The 17,782-nt window shown below is 52.6% G+C and overlaps 2 protein-coding genes across 5 annotated transcripts in view; one reads left to right on the top strand and one right to left on the bottom strand.

Moving 5' to 3' along the window:
* Nucleotides 1–3,727: 3,727 nt before the first annotated feature.
* On the bottom strand, nt 3,728–6,738 carry TNNC1 (troponin C1, slow skeletal and cardiac type). Its single transcript, XM_007116579.4, has 6 exons — nt 6,662–6,738; nt 5,150–5,180; nt 4,782–4,928; nt 4,385–4,499; nt 4,023–4,159; nt 3,728–3,940 (listed from the first exon to the last, which is right to left on the bottom strand). The coding sequence occupies exons 1-6, from the start codon at nt 6,683–6,685 to the stop codon at nt 3,909–3,911; spliced, it is 486 nt and encodes a 161-aa protein (XP_007116641.1). The 5' UTR covers nt 6,686–6,738; the 3' UTR covers nt 3,728–3,908.
* Nucleotides 6,739–8,228: 1,490 nt separating this feature from the next.
* The window catches only part of NISCH (nischarin), a 49,852-nt gene continuing 40,298 nt past the window's right edge, over nt 8,229–17,782 (top strand). For all 4 annotated transcript variants that reach the window (XM_007116586.4, XM_007116584.4, XM_055079489.1 and 1 more), the window contains exons 1-3: nt 8,229–8,400; nt 10,791–10,874; nt 11,559–11,741. In XM_007116586.4, coding sequence (XP_007116648.2) covers nt 8,305–8,400; nt 10,791–10,874; nt 11,559–11,741 — 363 coding nt within the window. In that variant the 5' untranslated portion in view covers nt 8,229–8,304. The remainder of the gene's footprint in view (nt 8,401–10,790; nt 10,875–11,558; nt 11,742–17,782) is intronic.

The raw sequence follows: 17,782 nt of genomic DNA, 5'->3' as shown, positions 1-17,782 counted from the left end.
GGTATGCGGGCCTCCCTCTGTTGTGGCCTCTCCCGTTGCGGAGCACAGGTTCCGGACGCGCAGGCTCAGCGGCCATGGCTCACGGGCCCAGCCGCTCCGTGGCATGTGGGATCCTCCCAGACCGGGGCGCGAACCCGGTTCCCCTGCATCGGCAGGCGGACGCGCAACCACTGCGTCACCAGGGAAGCCCCTGCCCATTTTTTTTTAAAATATGAAATGAAATTTTATTTTCTCCCGATCTCTAAAGATAAAGCGGCACCACTTCAAGAGAGAAACAATTCAATCCTTTAAAACTCCAGTCTTAATCTAGCATCACGCTGTAATAGAACAATTCTTCCTGGGGGTAAACGGAAGCATGCTTTAAGGTCCCAGCTTATAATTATTTTACCATTAGAAGCATAACCATATTTCGAAAACCTGGTGTTTACTGTTCTGATCTATTTGCTTCACTCCCAACCATCAGCGGGTTCCCAGTTAGAGTGATGAGCCTGGAAGGAAATGAAGGCCTTTCTAAGAACTAATAAAAAACCATCTCTTCTGTAAGTGGTGTTTATATTATGTTTGCCGTCGTTTGCTGGAAGACACTCTAGGAACTGCCCATTTTTTGATTTTTTTTTTTTTTTTAGTATTGAGTCGTAAGAGCTATTTGTATACTTTGGAAATTAAGCCCTTGTTGGTTGTGTCGTTTGCAAATTTTTTCTCCCAGTCCGTAGGTTGTCTTTTTGTTTTATTTATGGTTTCCTTTGCTGTGCAAAAGCTTATAAATTTGATTAGGTCCCATTTGTTTATTTTTTTTTAATGTTTATTTATTTATTTATTTATTTATTTGGCTGCGCCAGGTCTTAGTTGCGGCATGCGGACTCTTAGTTGCGGTCTGCGATTTCCTGACCCGGGATTAAACCCAGGCCCCCTGCATTGGGAGTGCAGATTCTCAACCACTGGACCACCAGGGAAGTCCCCCCATTTGTTTATTTTTGCTTTTATTTCTTTTGCCCTGGGAGACTGATTTGAGAAAATATTGCTACTACTTATGTCAGAGAATGTTTTGCCTATGTTCTCTTCTAGGAGTTTTACGGTGTCATGTCTTATTTTTATGTCTTTAAGCCATTTTGAGTTTATTGTTGTGTTTGGTGTGAGGGAGTGTTCTAACTTCATTGATTTACATGCATCCAGTGCTTGCTTCTGGTGGAGGAAATCAAGGGGGGCTTCATGGAGGAAGCACTTTCTAGGCAAAGGATGACACAGCCCAGAAGAAATGGAGAGGACTGAACAGAGCAAAACAGTCAGAACTGGGTGATGCATGTGGGGGGAGCGCAATGGCATGTGCTAGTGGGAACTTGTCAGCCCTTGGCTGTATACATGTGTGATGTGTACTCTCATGCACCATGTGCCCCCAGGTGGGCATATAAAGAAAGGGTCAAAGCCCAGCCTCTCCCAGCTAGAATTCTGGGGTGGAAATGCCTAGAAGGAATGAATGTCCTCAGTCCCTCCTCCACCAACCTAATTCTGGAACAGAGATATTGGGAAAATCTCACAGGACTTCCCACCTGTGGACCCCTTCTTTAAGGCATCAGCCAGCCGCCGCCCTTATACTTTGTAGCTGGCCCAGTCATCCTCCTGTTTTGTTCACAGAGGGCTCGACTCTTGGGGCTTTCCTTTTCTCCTTCCCTGATCCCGTCAGCATCCCATACCCCCTGGGAACCCCTGGCCTCTGCAGTCCTTGTCCTCCTCCCCCCACCTCAGCCACCCATCCTCCAAGTCACCACCAATGAGGACGTGACCTTCATCATCTCCATTCAGAACATTCCTCCTTTTATACCACCTTGTGCTTAGCATCCCCCCTGCCACAATTTTTCCCTCCCTGCCTCAAGCCCCCCATTCTCCTTGCCCAGTTTGGGTCTAGTCCCAGAGCTATAACCAGGCCCTTGACACACTCCTGGAGACCCTAGCTGCTCACCCTCTGCAGCTGTACCCCACATCTTGCTTTAACCCTTCTCCAGCTTCACTAGGTTGCTCCCATCAGCATACAGGCCACTCCCTGACCCACCTTCTTAAATGAACTTCCTCGAACTCCACATCTCCCCTCAGCTCCAGCTCAACTCTCTGTTCCCTGAGCCCTTGCAAAACTTCACCAGTATTGTCCACACTTGCCGCCTCCCCTTTACCTTGCCTCACTCCTTTGGCCCTTTTTAGTTGAGCTCCCATTCCACCATTCCAGTGAAACCCTTGTGTCCAGGTGGCCAAGGCCTCGGGGCCTCCAATTTCCCCAGCTCCAGGGCCACCAGCTGTCTTCAATGCCTCCTTCCTTCCCTCCTGGGTCCTTGGGCTCTTTGCTCACTCAGGGTCTCTCCTACCCCACCAGCCTCATCTCTTCTCCAGTCCCCATTCTAGCACTATGTTGGTTTCCTCACTGCACTCATCTCCCTCTTTGTCTTCTTGAGTTGACTATAAATTCCACAAAATTAGGGACTGGGCCTCGCTCTGAAGGGTCCCAGCATTCAGCCAGCACTGGACACATAGTAGGGGTGTGACTAAACCCTGGAATGGTACACTGGCTGGTGGTGCCACCCAATGTAGCCTTGCCTCCTCTCTTGAGACGTCATTCCTGGGTGTACATGTAGGTCCTTGAGTTTTCCAGCTCCCGAGGGCAGGACTGAGGGGACCCCTCTCCTCTCCCCGACCCCAGATCTCTCCGGGAACCAGGCAGCTCTGGCCTCCACTGAGGCATCTTCAGAATTCCAAGACTGTCTCCGGAATGCTGGGCCTCTCTGGGGAACGCCAAGTCTGGGGCACAGGTGGGGAGGCTGTGGAGTGGCCGGGCGGAGTATGGACAGCTGCTGACCTTCTGGCTGGAGCCTAGGTGCTGTGGCAGCTGTCCCTCTTGCAAGCACCACTGCTGACACCTCCACTTCCTTGCAGCCCCCCATCTACCCAAAGCCAGTTTCACTGTTCTGGCTGTAGCTCTGGCCTGGGTGCCCCCAGTAAGCTGAGAGCCACAAGGCCCCATGCCTCCATTCCCTGCCAGGGAGGGAAAGTGGGTTGCTGGAGCCGTGAGGTTTGCGGGAACTGGAAATCATGCCCATCAGGATCTGTTCTTCAGACAGAGTCCTCAGCTGGGAGCCAGGTGGCTCTGCTCTCCCCCAGACTCACTGGATGAACTTGACAGGCCTCTGAGTCTCTGGGCCCCAGGGTCCTTACCTGTCAAATGGGCAAGGGGAGTAGACAATATGCCCCTCGGTCCTGGGGAGTCAATGTCGCCAGCAGGAAATCCAGGTGAGCGGGCAGATGGACTGGAGCTACAGGCCCGCTGAGCCCCCACAGTGCCCTGCTTCTCCCCAACCAGAAGCGAGAGGGAGCCACGGCAGCCGTGCCAAGTGGCATCCAGGGCCTAGCCTGGTGCTGAGTGACTGCCTTCTCCAAGTATAGGACCCCTCGGCTGCCAACTGGCTGACTAAAGCCGTGGCCCCAAGGAGCCTGTGAAATGCAGATTCCTGGGCCACCACAGACTCCAGGTTTGGAATTGCTGGAGACGGGGCCTGGGTACCAGCAGTTATAGAAAGGAGCCAGGTGGGTATGGAGCGTGGTAGTCTCTGATCTAACCTAACCCCTCCTGCAGAAGATGGTGTGCAAGGGTGGTTAGAGCACAGGTTCTGGGACAGGGACAGAAATGGTCAGGGCAGGAATCGACCCTAGTGAAGATTAGGGAATGAAAGCCAGACACCAGGCCTCCAGGGAGCAGGGCTTTATTTGAATTCCCTAGGACAGGGCTGGGGGAGGTAGTCAGGAAGGGCCCGTGGTCAAGGACACACGCAAGTTCACATCCTGGGGACCCTAGCCCCCTGCCCCTAACCCCGGGGCCCGGTTGGAGTTGGAAGGTGGCACAGGCAGCTCTGGGAGAAGGTCGGTGTCTACTCCACCCCCTTCATGAATTCCAGGAACTCTGTGAGAGAGGGGCAGGCATAGGTCAGAGGTCGGGGCTGGGCAGGGCCTGGGCAGTGGGGGTTCAGCACACCCCTACTCACCGTCATAGTCAATGCGGCCATCGTTGTTCTTGTCACCATCCTTCATGAGCTCCTCGATGTCGTCCTCTGTGATGGTCTCACCCGTAGCCTGAAGCATGATCTTCAGCTCCTCCAGGTCGATGTAGCCGTCAGCGTTTCTGCCAGTTGGGTGAGGGGGGCCTCAGAGCCCATGGTAGGGGCAGGGGGAGGGGAAGAGGCAGCCCTGCTCAAGACCCCGGGAAGTAAGGAAGGGCCACTGGGAGATGGGGCATCCCATCCCGCATTGCACAGAATGGGAGACTGAGGCCTCGAGGTCACAAGACTGTCCCCCTCTGCCCAGCTCCGCTAGGGTCAGGGTCAGAGGTCAAGGGTCACACACTCACTTGTCAAACATGCGGAAGAGGTCAGAAAGCTCCTCCTCAGATTTTCCTTTGCTGTCATCCTTCATGCACCGAACCATCATAACCAAGAACTCATCAAAGTCCACTGTGCCGCTGCCTGGGGGGGTGGGCAGCACAGCCGTTGGAGAGCAACGGTCAGAATGGCTGGCACTGCCCTTGACACTAGACCCCACTGTTCTCACTGCATCCTCATAGCAACTCTGTGAGATGAGTGTGGTCATTGTGCCCATTTTATAGATGATATGGCCAAGGCTCAGAGAGGCTAAACAGCTCATTTAAGGGCACAGAGTAATAAGTGGCAGAGCCAGGATGCAGGTCCCCAGAGAGTTGGGGGCACTATGGGTCTGGGGCTGGGGCAGGTGGGGGCAAAGGGGCTCACCATCCTCATCCACCTCGTCAATCATCTCCTGCAGCTCCTCAGGTGTGGGGTTCTGCCCCAGCATCCTCATCACTTTGCCCAGCTCCTTGGTGCTGATGCAGCCATCCTCAGCGCCCAGCACGAAGATGTCAAAGGCTGCCTTGAACTCTGCATCCAATAGGAGAGGAGGAGAAACAGAGCAGCCAGGGCTCAGCAGCCAAGAACCTGGAAGGCCAGACCCCTAGAGCCACCTGCTAACCTTCCCACTTCCCTCTGAGACCTCTGAGGTCACAGGGAGAGGGACCCCAGCCTCTGGCCTCCAGCCTGGGGTCCTCATGCTCCCCCAGCCAGGCTCTGCTGTTCCCCCACATGCATGTTGGTGTACTCACCATTTTTCTGCTCTTCCGTTAGCTGCTCTACCTAGAGAGGAAAAGAGGTCTCAGGACCCAGGCTCAGGTCTTAACTGCTGTCTAGGAAACCAACCCATTCCACAGGTGGGAAGACTGAAGCCCAGAAGAGGCAGGCCATTCCCAGGTCACAGAGCAGAGGCCTCAGTTCTCCCTTCTAGCCCCCAGAATCCTGAGGTCACCCAGCTGGCCTGAGACTGGGCTCAGGGCCAGGGTGACAGGTGGGCACCCCCTCCAGGACTAAGGTGACCCTGAGTAACAATAGTCAGTGACCACTCAACGCCCTTTCGCCCCCACCCCCCACCGAAACCCAAGCTGGGTGGCCTGAGAGACAGCTGTCCCTCAGGTTGGGACAATAAAACCAGTGCGGGGGTGGGCAAAGCCACCCACTGTAACCTGACCGGGGTGGCCACTGGGCTATTTTTAACAGGGGACAAAGTTAAACCTGGTGATTGTTCTGGGGACTCTGGCATGCAGGGGTGGGGCAGTGTTATCTGGCCCCCTGGTCTGTTGGTGCCTCAGGAGCCAAAATTAGTCCCTGGCCCTGCCAGGCCTTGTATGGGCACAGGGTGGACGGCTGGTGTCCCCCCCACCTCACAGCTCCACGGACTCCTGCAGGATAGGCAGGGGCACCCCCATAGCCAGCCATAGCCCTTCCCTGCCCAGGAATGGGGCCACATTTCCCAGGGCTGAGGGAGGGGTTCCCTTGTGGACAGCTGTCTGTGTCAGATCTCCTTGTCTCTGTGCTGTGGGTAGGTCAGCAACACGCCCCCTCCCGAGATAGAGTAGCATCTGAAGCCCCTCAGTGGCCCCAGCAGGGACTTGGGGTGGCCACCCACTAGCCCTTACCCCTGGCTAAGCCACCGAGCCCTGAGCCTGCCAGGCCGGATGGGGGCTGGGGCCCCAGTACTCTGCTCCTTCTTCCAGTCACTCCCTGCCTGCGTCAAACTTCAAAGCCCCTTCTCCAGCTCAGGATTCTGGCTCTGCAGCCCCCTTCTCACAACCCCTGTCCCACCCTCCACAGCATCTTCAGCCAGTCAAGGGAGTGGAGGGAGTTGGGGATTGGGAGTGTGTGAGAAGCAGAATGTGAGGGACAGAGATGGGGGGCAGGGAAACAGCGACAGAGCCTCAGAGGAAGAGCCTGGGAGGAACAAAGAGACAGAGACTGGGAAAGCGACCAGAGACACCAACGCAGAGAGATGTGGCCGGGAGACAATGACACAGACTATAGACGTTTGGAGACAGGTCTAGACGTGATGCAAAAGCTTCGACATTCTCCTCCACCACCCGGCACAGCTCCCGCAGACCCTAAACTCACCCCTTCCACACCCGGGAACACCAGACCCACCGTCCCCTTGAAGGCCTGGGCTGAAAGTATTTGGGTCCTCTCCTGGGTCCCCACCACCTCCTGGGGGTGACCTTGCACCCCATCCCGAGCTGAATGAGCCCCCCGTGGGCCCACCCACCCCAGCCCTGCCCAGACCCATCCCTCACCGCAGCCTTGTAGATGTCATCCATACTGGCGGCTCACAGGGCAGGCTGCTGGGGTTGCCAGCAGCCCTGGGCTTAAATAGCCCTGCCCCATCTCATTCCCCGCCCAGCCCACCCCTGCCTGCAGTATCCTTCACTCCCTCCCCCACCCCAACCCGCCCCCGGCTCTGGTGATCTCACACTGGCCTGAGTCCTGTGTCCTCTGCCCAGGGCAAGGAGCCGATGAAGGGCTACAAGGACCAGGTCTCTATTCCTCTGTCCCCCATTTCCCCAGGAGACTCTCTGGAAAGGTTTTAATGGGTGAAAACATGAGCCCAGGACAGGACAGGAGCTGCAATGTAGTGGGCCTCAGGCCAGGCCCCTATACACATTAGCTCAACTCCTATCCAACCAGGGAGGTGGGTGAGGCTCCTGGGGGGTGGCGACTTGCTCAAGGTCTGTCTGACTTGGTAGCTCCTGCCTTAAGTTAAACCTCTCTGGATTAGGGGCAGCAGTATGCAATAAGAGGCTGGGAGTGTAGGACCGTGCCAAGAGAAGCCTCGAATGCCAAGCTCAGAGTATGGTGCTGTGGAACTGGTGGAGAAGGAAGGCACTGACCTACCTCAGGAGAGTGTGGTCTGGAGCCCTTCTGCCAAGGGTGCCAGAGAAGCCATGCCCAAGACCTCTCATCTCCCCAGGGAGAAAAGTACTAGCTCTAGGCTTGACTGCACTCAATCAGTCATTCAACAAATATTGATACACCAACAGATGCCCCATCTGTGTAAGACTCTCCACCTCCAGTTCCGTTACCACCTCTTTTTTCTAGACCTGGGTCTTCCCCTGAGTTAGGGCTGCTTCTCTGTGCTTCCCCCTTCCAGTACTGTAGTTCTTGGGTCCAGGACCAGGCTGTTGCCCCCTCATTTTGAGCTCTGGTAGGACACCATCTGGGGGTCTTGTGCCAGATGGCCAGCACATATCCCTTCCTTCCACCTAACCCTTCACTTCCTTCACACAGGGCCGACACCAGTTCCCTGCCCTGCCTGACAGGCCCTGCATGGATTAACCCACTCAATTCTCTAGAAGCCCATGTGACAGAGATCTCCGAGTCTTGGAGAGGTTAAGAAATAGCCCAGAGTTATTCTGTCCTGCTCGGGCTCCAGGCACAGATCAGATCTTCCTTCTCTCTCAACCCTCTCGTGCCCTCCAGGGAATGAGTCCAAGAGCCAGGTGAGATGTGGTTACTGTCTCTTATCTGGAGAGGGAAACTGAGGCCAGGCGTGGCAGTGATTTGCTTCGGGTAGCCTGGAAGGTGCGGGGCCATCGCACCTCCCTTCCTGGGCACCTAGCGGCCGTGCCCAGAGCAGTCCCCGCATGGGCCCTCAGTTTCTCCCACGCTGCAAAGAGCGCGGCAGGCGGTGCCACGGAGGTACCGGTTACGCAAGAGGACCGTCCCCGGCGTCCTGCGCACGCGCGCCGCTGGCGGCTGCTGTCAATTACGCGCAAAGCGGGGAGTGGGGCGGGGGCGCGAGAAGGCGGCCGGGCCAAGATGGCTGCACGGCGCGCGGTGGGGGCGGGGGGCGGCGGGGGCCTGGGGGCGGTGGGACGCTGACCCCGCCCCCTGCTGCTGCCAGTCTGCGCCGGGCGGCGGCGGCGACCGAGTCCGGAACATGGCGGCGGCGGCGCGCAGCTTTGGTCCCGAGCGGGAGGCCGAGCCGGCCAAGGAGGTGCGCGTCGTGGGCTCTGAGCTCGTGGACACGTATACGGTGTGTTGGGGGCTCGGGCGCCCGAACTGGGGGTGGCGGCTGGAACCCGGAGTCTGAGTCGGGGGTGTTGGGGAGGGCGTCTGAGCCCTGCAACTGGGGAGCTGGGGGTAGGCGGGCTGCGATTTTGAGGAGGGGCCCTGGGATGGCAGAATCCGGGGAAGGGGCCTGGGCCGCGCAGCTCCGGAAAGAGGGTCTTGGGGTGGGGCCCAGGGAGGGGGCTTGGGAAGGCTACGCGTTTAGAAAAGGAGGCTAGGGTTGAGGAGAATCAGGGGATAAAGGGGGTCTGCGGAAGAGGGGAGTCGGGTTGAGGCGGAGGTCCCTCTAGATCCTCTAGGCCTGGAGGGGCGCCGGCCTGGGAGGACGTGACAGGGTGTCCCGGAGGAGGGGTATTAAGGAGTGGGGGCTTTGATGGATAGAATCAGGGGAAAGGGTCAGGGCGCTGTAGGCTGTGAAGGAGAGGGGGCGGGGCCTTGATTTGGAGGGGCCTAGGTGTTGCAGTTGAGATTTGCTCAAAAAGTGGAGGGATCTGGGGCCTTCGCGCTGAGGCAGAGACAAGAATGGGGGAGGGGTGGGGCGCAGACACCGGGAACTGAGGGGGTGGCTCAGGGCTGAAAGGCCGAGACCCAGGAACCTTAGGGCTCTTCGTGGCTTTAGAGTGTGCGGCAGAGTTGGGCCTTGATTTGGGGGGGCCTAGGTGTTGCAGTTGAGATTTGCTCAAAAAGTGGAGGGATCTGGGGCCTTCGCGCTGAGGCAGAGACAAGAATGGGGGAGGGGTGGGGCGCAGACACCGGGAACTGAGGGGGTGGCTCAGGGCTGAAAGGCCGAGACCCAGGAACCTTAGGGCTCTTCGTGGCTTTAGAGTGTGCGGCAGAGTTGGGGCAGCGTACCGCCCACGCACGCTTCAAGGCTGTTGGGGAGATGGAGGACAGAAAAGGGGGGCAGTTGCGGACTGTGATGGAGTTGGAGGCCCTCCGGGGTCTGGATGGGGTTGGGCACCAGGCCTGTGGGCCTCGGAGGCTGCCTAGCAGGGACTGGCCCCAAGATGCGGGCATCCTGAGCACCTCCCAGCCTCCTGTCCTTTGTTCTCGGAGGGTGGCGGGGCCGGGGGGGGGGGCGTTGGCCCTGCCTTCACCCCACCCCCTTGGCCCTCATCCTAACCCTCCTCCTGAGGGTCATTTTTCTGGCTTTCTCCTTTCCTGGGCGGGAAGAGGGGGAGGGAAGCTGCCAGGCTGTGGAGAGGGGCTGGGGGCGGATCTTGGAGCAACAGGCCGGCACTGGAGAAATGGCTGCTCCTCTGGGGAGGCTTCAGCAGAGCTGATTATTTTCTCCTCCCCCTTCCCTGCGTCCTGCAGGGAGGGGCGGGACCCTTGGACAAGGGGGCCTCATCCAGGTGAGGGTTGAGGTCTCTGAGCTGTTGGCTGGTTGGCCGTCACGCGTGCACTGCATGCAGCTGGAGGGTTAGCTCCAAAAAGCCTCCTCATTGCACAGGGCTGAGTCCCTCCTCTGAATGAGTGTGGGGGGAGGTGGTGATCCAGGAGGACTGGAGGGTACCATTTTGTGTCCTTTTTTCCGGATATGCTGATTTGGGTATTATTAACACCCCTACCTTTTGTTGAACGCTTGCTACATGTCAAGCCCTTTACAAAGCATTTTGCGTGCATTACCTTTGATTCTTAAACCTAGCAGATTTTAAGCTGGAGGAACTGAGGCTCAGACAACTTAAGGCTAACAGTCACTTATATAAGTGACATAAATAAACCATAGCCAGGAAATGGCAGAACCAGATTTTGAACACAGGTCTTCCTTGACTCCACGGCCTGTTCCCTTCTGATAGGGCTTAATTGTCCATCACTGCTTCCCCCCGCCCCCCCATCAGCTTCTTAGTGCCTTGACTCCTGGCTCAGCAGCAGAAATCACAGCCCTGAAGCAGCTGAAAGCGTTGGAAAAGGACTTGATTCTAGGATACAGTCAGGGCACCTGGGAAAGAATTACAGCAGAAAAGCTGGTCCTGCCAAACCTGACCCTGTTTTGCCTCTCTTAGAAGGAATGGCCTTCCTTTCCTGCAGCTCAGGTTGGATTGGGCTTTGACTTACATGAGGCTGGAGTTAAAAAACTAAAGAGAACACTTGATATGATAGCCACCTTATCTGTTTCTTACTGTTGGATAGAGCTCAGACTTATCCCATGTGCCTGCCACATCCAGTGCTAGGGCCATGGAGGAGAGGGGGCCTTGCTGCTCGTAAGGGTCAGGTGCAGAAGCTGGTGGGCAAGAGCAGCTTAACTTTGGCTTGGGGGTTGGGGGGGTCTGGGTGTGCTACAGCTATAGTTGAGGGTAGGGTGGCACTTTCCTTACTGCCGGCTGGGCAAGGGCTATCGGTTTTTCCTTTTAGGTTTACATCATCCAGGTTACTGATGGCAGCCATGAGTGGACAGTCAAGCACCGCTACAGCGATTTCCATGACCTACATGAAAAGGTAACCCTTGAGAGCTGGGGTCCTGTGTCTCAGGGCTTGGGGGCTTTTAGGCCAAGCTCCCATTGTGCCTGTTTTAGGGCAAAACGGCCTCTGTGCCAGTTACATTAATAAACTGGTTTATTAATGTAACTGGCAGAAAAACTGGTGGATCCTGGGAGTTCAACCCTTGCATAAGACAGTGTGCAAGGAGCATATTTGAACTTTAGTTTTAAGATTGTCAGTTGTAGCTTGGATGTGAGATGCCGGGACAGTTTCCCAGGGAGGGAACAGGCTTGAACTTGTTCCATCTGACTATACCTATTCCGGAACCTATGCTTTAATATCTGACTGTGATTCCATTTCTTCCTTTGCGTTTGGAGAGAGCTGCCTTTCTTTGGGTCATTTGCAGCCACAAGTATTTTGTTCTGGTTTGGAGAAGATGGTGGTTTTAGGGGCCTTGAGGCATTATTTTCCTGAATGTCTCCAAAGCCTCCGGATGGAACTCCTCATCTGGAATTGTATTGGTCTAGTGCTAATTAAACTTGAGGCCAAATCCCAGGTGCAGCAGTTTGATCATTAATTCTGGTACTACTGCCAGGAGGGGCTGTGGAAGTCATAACAAGCACCTGCCCTCAGGCTGGTTGCCTTGGCCTTGCACAGTTACAGAACCTCTTGGTCTGTGGTTGACGTTATGTTTGCTTACAGCTCGTCGCAGAGAGGAAGATCGATAAAAGTTTGCTTCCGCCCAAAAAGATAATTGGGAAAAACTCCAGGAGCTTGGTGGAAAAGAGGGAGAAGGATCTGGAGGTCTACCTCCAGACACTCCTGGCCACCTTCCCTGACGTGGCCCCCAGAGTGCTGGCCCACTTCTTGCATTTTCACTTCTACGTAAGTTCCTCTTGGATTTTCTCCTTTGCCTACATGCCCACAGCCACCAAAACTCCAGGCAGCAAAGCCTTGTAGACCTCAGCTTTGAGGAGAGGTGGGCTGGAGCTGGAGCCGGAGGTTAGAAGATGGAGGAGCATCCTGGTGGGGTTGGGGTAAGGACAGAAGCATGTTCATCAACGGATTTGCCTTAAATTAGACTATTGGCTGTGGCCATGGAGCGGTTTTCCTCCCCCACAAGGCGTTCTGTTTAGCAGAAATGGCCTATGGGCTTTTGAGCTACGTTCCATCCAAATGGATGGGGTTAGATTAGAAACAGCTGACCTTCCGCATCGACTGTTGTTGAGTTGTTGGTTCCCAGCTCAAAACTAATTAAGGGATCAGTCTGTGTTGGCAGAATATTGCCTTCTTAGGGCATCTTCAGAGTCCAGGGTGCCGAGTGAGAGTAGATGGCTTCCTCCAGTGGGACTGTATGTCTCAGAGCAGCTCTGCACCCCCTTCTGGATGGAGGAACAACTGTCATGGGCTGCTGGTGACAGGATGAGTTGTCAAAATTCAAGGAGGGAAGTTTGGTGCAGTATGAAACCAAAATGTTAAAAAGCCAGCAATTTCATTTCTGAGAATTTATTCTAAGGGAAAAAACGGGGCGACTGAGAAAAGGATATGGGTACAAAGGTAGTCATTCCAGGATTATAACGAGATATTGAAGACAGTCAAAAGCCCAACAGAAGGCTACTTTAAAAAAAAAAAAAAAACTAAAGGGTGCAACCATGTAATTGGATATTATGCTGCTAGAAAAATGACGGTGTAGAGGTGGATTTGTAGGAAAACAAATATATTACTGTATGAAAAGAGGCCAGAAAACGGTATTAGGGTATGGTCCCATTTTCATTAAAAAAAAAAAAAAAAAAAAAAAAAAAAAGCTTGTATGAATATATTTTTGTAGGAAAATTCTAGAAGGTTATACATCAAAATACTAGGAGTCTTCGGGTGATAGATTTTTGGATAATTTACATTTAATTGTTTTCTCTTTGTGTGATGAAGATAGGGGGAAAAAACTCCCTTTTCCTTTTCAGGCTTGCCTTTTAGGAAGGGACCTGTGGGTTGTGGTCTTTTTTGTGTGTGTGTCTGTGTGTGTGTGTGCGCGGGCCTTTCACTGTTGTGGCCTCTCCTGTTGCGGAGCACCCGCTCCGGACACGCAGGCTCAGCAGCCATGGCTCACGGGCCCAGCCGCTCCGCGTCGTGTGGGATCTTCCTGGACCAGGGCACGAACCCATGTCCCCTGCATCGGCAGGCGGATTCTCAACCACTGCGCCACCAGGGAAGCCCTGTGGGTTGTGGTCTTAAAGGCCAAACAGGGGCGCGAACCCGGCTCCCCTGCATCGGCAGGCGGACGCGCAACCACTGTGCCACCAGGGAAGCCCTCGGCCAAACTTATTTAAACAGTAACTGTCTTGAGGTATTTTCAGAGTAAGACAGCTGAACCTTTCTTGAAGTGTTTGAGCCTGGGAATTTGGTGATAGCACTAGCAATGGGCCCCTCGGCTTGGAGGGGCCACGTGGAAAAAAGGGTGGCATTTATAGATGGGATAAATATATGTATATATATCTTTGGATTTTGTTTGGTGTATACCAGTAATGTATGTGGTTAGCAGTAGTTTGCTGTTGTAGCCTTTTTTTTTTTTTTTTTTTCTTTTTCTTTCCTTATGTGAAAAGAAATGTCCATTCCTTATGCAAGTCTTTCAGATAAACTTAACTGGTTAGTATTTTAAGAAATGCTGTGATTTAAGAAAGTGTTTTGCTTTTTTTTTTTTTCTTGTGGTACGCGGGCCTCTCACCGTTGTGGCCTCTCCCGTTGCGGAGCACAGGCTCCAGACATGCAGGCTGAGTGGCCATGGCTCACGGGCCCAGCCGCTCTGCGGCATGTGGGATCCTCCCGGACCGGGGCACGAACCCGCATTCCCTGCAGGGGCAGGCGGACTCTCAACCACTGCGCCACCAGGGAAGCCCCAAGAAAGTTTTGTTTGGCTATTTAGGTTTAAAACTTGATAAGCAGCCCTTTGAAAGTATAATTCATTGCTTAAGACCTGGGCCTTTGAGGAGGTCTCCTGGATACCTCTGAGCATGGAAAGGCCTGGACTGCTCTTTTGAGATAGGTTTGCCAGAGATAGGCCTGGGACCTGCCCCACATCTGTGGTTCTGGTTTGAGGCATGCTCTACTGCTTGGAGCAGTTCAAACATATTTGAAATAACTGTTATCAAAAGGGCCACTTGGTTATATAAATCCAAGGTTTTAAAAAGTGATTGACCCATCATTAAACTGAATCAAGGTTTCTCAGCTGTGGCACTCTTGACATTTTGGGCTGGATGATTGTTGTGGCAGCTCCTCTGGTGCTTTGTTGAGCAGCATCTCTGGCCTCTGCCCACTAGATGCCAGTAGCGTCCCCTCACCCCACCCACCAAGTTGTAACAACCAGAAATGTCTCCACTCGTTGCCAAATACTGCCTCAGGGGCAAATTGCACCTGATTGAGAATCACTAGATTAGATCTTCAAATGACTTTGAACAAACAGGGTCCAAAAGATTTGTCAGCCTTTTTTATAGGCTGGAAGCCCTTGTTTCTGATAACCTTTGCCCCATCAGTGTCCTCTCTGAAATTGTTCCCAATGTGCTCCACCTCTTGTGGGGCTGACAGTGGACAGGGTGGATGCAGGGAACCCTGTTTGGCTGAGGTGTGGATTTAAAAATTTGACATATAATTCACATACCATAAAATTCACTCTTTTAAAGTGTTCAAGTCCCTGGTTCTTAGTGTAGTTGTGCATCTATCACTACTATCTAATTGCAGAACATTCATCACCCCAAAAAGAAACCATGTACCCATCAGCAATCACTACTGTACTTTCGTAATGTATGGATTTGCATATTCTGGATGTTTCATATAAATGGAATCATACAGTATGTGACTTTGTGACTGGCTTCTTTCACTTAGCATAGTGTTCTCAAGGTCCATTCATATTGTAGCATAAATCAGTACATCAGTCCTTTTATGGCTGAGTAATATTCTATTGCTTGGAGATACCATATTTTGTCCATTTATCAGTTAATGGACATTCAGCTGGTTTTCACTTTTTAGCTTTTGTGACTAAGGCTGCTATGAACATTCATATATGCTTTTGTATAGACCTATATTTTTATTTTTCTTGGGTATATACTAGGAGTAGAATTGTTGGGTTATATGGTAACTGTTTGAGGAACTGCCAAATTTTCTTCTGTAGTGGCTGCACCATTTTACATTTCCACCAGCAATGTGTAGGTTCTTATGTCCCCACACCCCTGCCAACACTTGTTACTGTCCACTTTTTTTTTTTTTTTTTTTACGTGGGCCTGGCACTGTTGTGGTCTCGCCCGTTGCAGAGCACAGGCTCCGGACGCACAGGCTCAGCGGCCATGGCTCACGGGCCCAGCCGCTCCGCGGCATGTGGGATCTTCCCGGACCCGGGGCACGAACCCGCGTCCCCTGCATCGGCAGGCGGACTCTCAACCACTGTGCCACCAGGGAAGCCCACTGTCCACTTTTTTGGTAGCCATCCTCATGGGTGTAAAGTGGTATCTCATGGTGGTTTTGATTTGCATTTGGCTAATAACTAATAATATTGAGCTTCTTTTCATATGCTTTTTGGTTATTTGCATATCTCATTTGGAGAAGTGTATTTAAATTCTTTGCAATTCAAAAAATTAGGTTATTTTTGTTGTTGAGTTGTAGGAGTTCTTTACATATTCTGGATATTAGACCCTTATCAGAAATAAGATATGCAAATATTTCCTCTCATTGTGTGGTTTGTCTTCATTTTCCTGATAGTATTCTTTGAAACACAAAAGTTTTAGATTTTGATGAAGTTTATCCATTTTTCCCCTCTGGTCGCTTGTGTTTTTGGTATCATATCTAAGAAACTATTGCCTAATATAATCCAAGGTCACAAAGAGTTACAACTGTGTTTTTCTTCTAAGCGTTTTATAGTTTTAGCTCTTGTATTTAGGTCTTTTAACCATTTTGAGTGAATTTTTGTACATGCTGTGAGGTTGGGGTGTGGTGTGAGGTTGGTAGTGTGAGTTTTAATGTCAAGGAAGGAAAGCACCACTTCTCTCCCCAGCCAACTGAGATGGGGTGTCCAGAGGCCAGTGCAGCCCTGTGTTGCAGTGAGAGGGCACACCTCAGCCCTGGCCTACTGCTGGGCTCTCTCCCTCCAGATAACTCTGCCCTAGTGTTCCTGCACCCTCAGGGACAGACCTCATCCCAGAGTCCCTAGAGCAGATGGCTTCAAATTCAGTAAAGTGGAATCCCACGGAGAATTTCAGCACACACCGCTTTGGGGCAGGATGTCTGACAGGCAGGCAGAGTTGAGTTTGTCTCCCAGCCCTGCTGCTTCCTGACAGTTTATTCCAAGGCAGTCATTTTAACCCCTGTGTCCCAGTTCCTCTTGTGAGCTGGAGAGTGATGATCCCGGGCTCTTGAGGATTGCAGGAGACCATGCGGTGAAGGTGAAGGACCGAGAAGAGCGATGGGCCCGTGGCAGGGGCTCACCGGGTCCCAGCCAGTGCCAGCTCTCCTAGTTAGGAAAGGCACTCACTTCTTGTCAACGGTGGTATTTATATCATTTTCTTACTTTAAAACTAGTTGGCTAGAACAAAGCCACTTTTTGAAATTTGAAATCAGGAGATAGGATAGAACTGTTAGCATCTTAAAGGCAGCCTTTGGTGATTTGTTTTAGTTGCAAAATACAGAGGCTGTAAGTGATAACAGATATCTTTGCAACTTAGTTACAGTCTTGGAACTCTCCTCAGCCAAAGCTTAGGCTTGAATCTGTCCATCAGGAATTTTTATGCACCTAATATACCTGACTTCTGCTAGCGTGCCTCACAGGCGTGAAATAAATTATAAAAGGACTCCCAGCCCTTAGTGTGTGTGTGTGTGTAAACCACACAGTGATGTGTAATTGAGTCCCCTGTTAATGTCCCACTGACACGCATTCTGTGCTCCAGCCTGTGTCAGGCCGGAGTGTCGGGCTGGACTGGGGTTATTCATTGAGTAGGGTCTGTGCTTCGGTGGGCAGTGGGTCGTGGGGTTCCGCATGCACAGACATGCTCAGAGCGGTAGTCGTCGAGCAGCAGCCTAATAGTCCATGGTGCGTTTGTGTGCAGCTCACACCGCTGCCCAAGGCTGCACACCAGCACGTGACCTGGCAGGTGGCTGATTGATTGGTCTGTAACACATTTGGAGGTGGGTATTATAGTTTTTAAACATAGCTAATTTTTTTTAATTGAAAAAAATTTAAAGTATAAAGAATGTCTTTTTTTTTTTTTTTTTAATGCATTTCAGTTAAGACATTTGTGGGATCCTGAAGCACTTCAAGTCCCTTCAGCAGGATTGGGTGGGATGTGGGTGGGGTTACCTGTTCCCACAGGTGACCTCTGAGCGGAATCTACAGGAGCTTAGACTGGGGCCCACTGTCGTCCCTGCCCCCCATTTCCTCCTGGCAAGGGGCTGCTTACCTTTGCACACAAGGCCACAGTTCAGCCAGAGCACCCTGAGGATGCAGAGAACATGCTTCTCTGAAGACACCTGTGCTCTAGATTTGAGGGCTGAGGCATTTCTTTGTTCCTCTTTGATTAAGAGTCTCCCAAGGTGAAAAAGATCAGCCTCGGAAACTAAGTAGATAGTGTTGCCACAGGGTGCACTTCCTGTGGCCCAAGAGCGGGAAAGAAATTGTTACATAGTCTGCTTTTTAGATTGTTCAGAAATGGAAACATGCTCTTTGCTTAGCATGAACCCTTGGCTCTCACTGTCTCTCGGCTTTCTTTGTCTTCTGGAAATCCCAGCCCTATCTCCTTAGCAGGACTGGTGTTGACAGCAGCTGCCTGGAGAAGTATAACTTTGAGGGTGAGGGTTGTTGGGCACTAAGGGTGGACAGGGAACCCTTTTCCTACGGGAGACCTCCTAGGAGCCCAGTGTCAATAAGGGGCTGGAGAGGCTGGGCAGCTGCT

Source organism: Physeter macrocephalus, chromosome 18 (genome assembly GCF_002837175.3).
Source record: "Physeter macrocephalus isolate SW-GA chromosome 18, ASM283717v5, whole genome shotgun sequence".
NCBI classification, from domain to species: Eukaryota; Metazoa; Chordata; class Mammalia; order Artiodactyla; family Physeteridae; genus Physeter; species Physeter macrocephalus.
Note: the sequence above shows the minus strand (reverse complement) of the source record. Positions and strands in the feature narration are given on the sequence as shown.

Coding starts and splice junctions, on each gene's coding strand:
- TNNC1 (XM_007116579.4), bottom strand. CDS start 6,685: ATGGATGACATCTACAAGGCTGCG. Junction 5,181..6,661: donor ATGACATCTACAAGGCTGCG/GTGAGGGATGGG, acceptor TTTCCTCTCTAG/GTAGAGCAGCTAACGGAAGA. Junction 4,160..4,384: donor CTCTTCCGCATGTTTGACAA/GTGAGTGTGTGA, acceptor CCCAACTGGCAG/AAACGCTGACGGCTACATCG.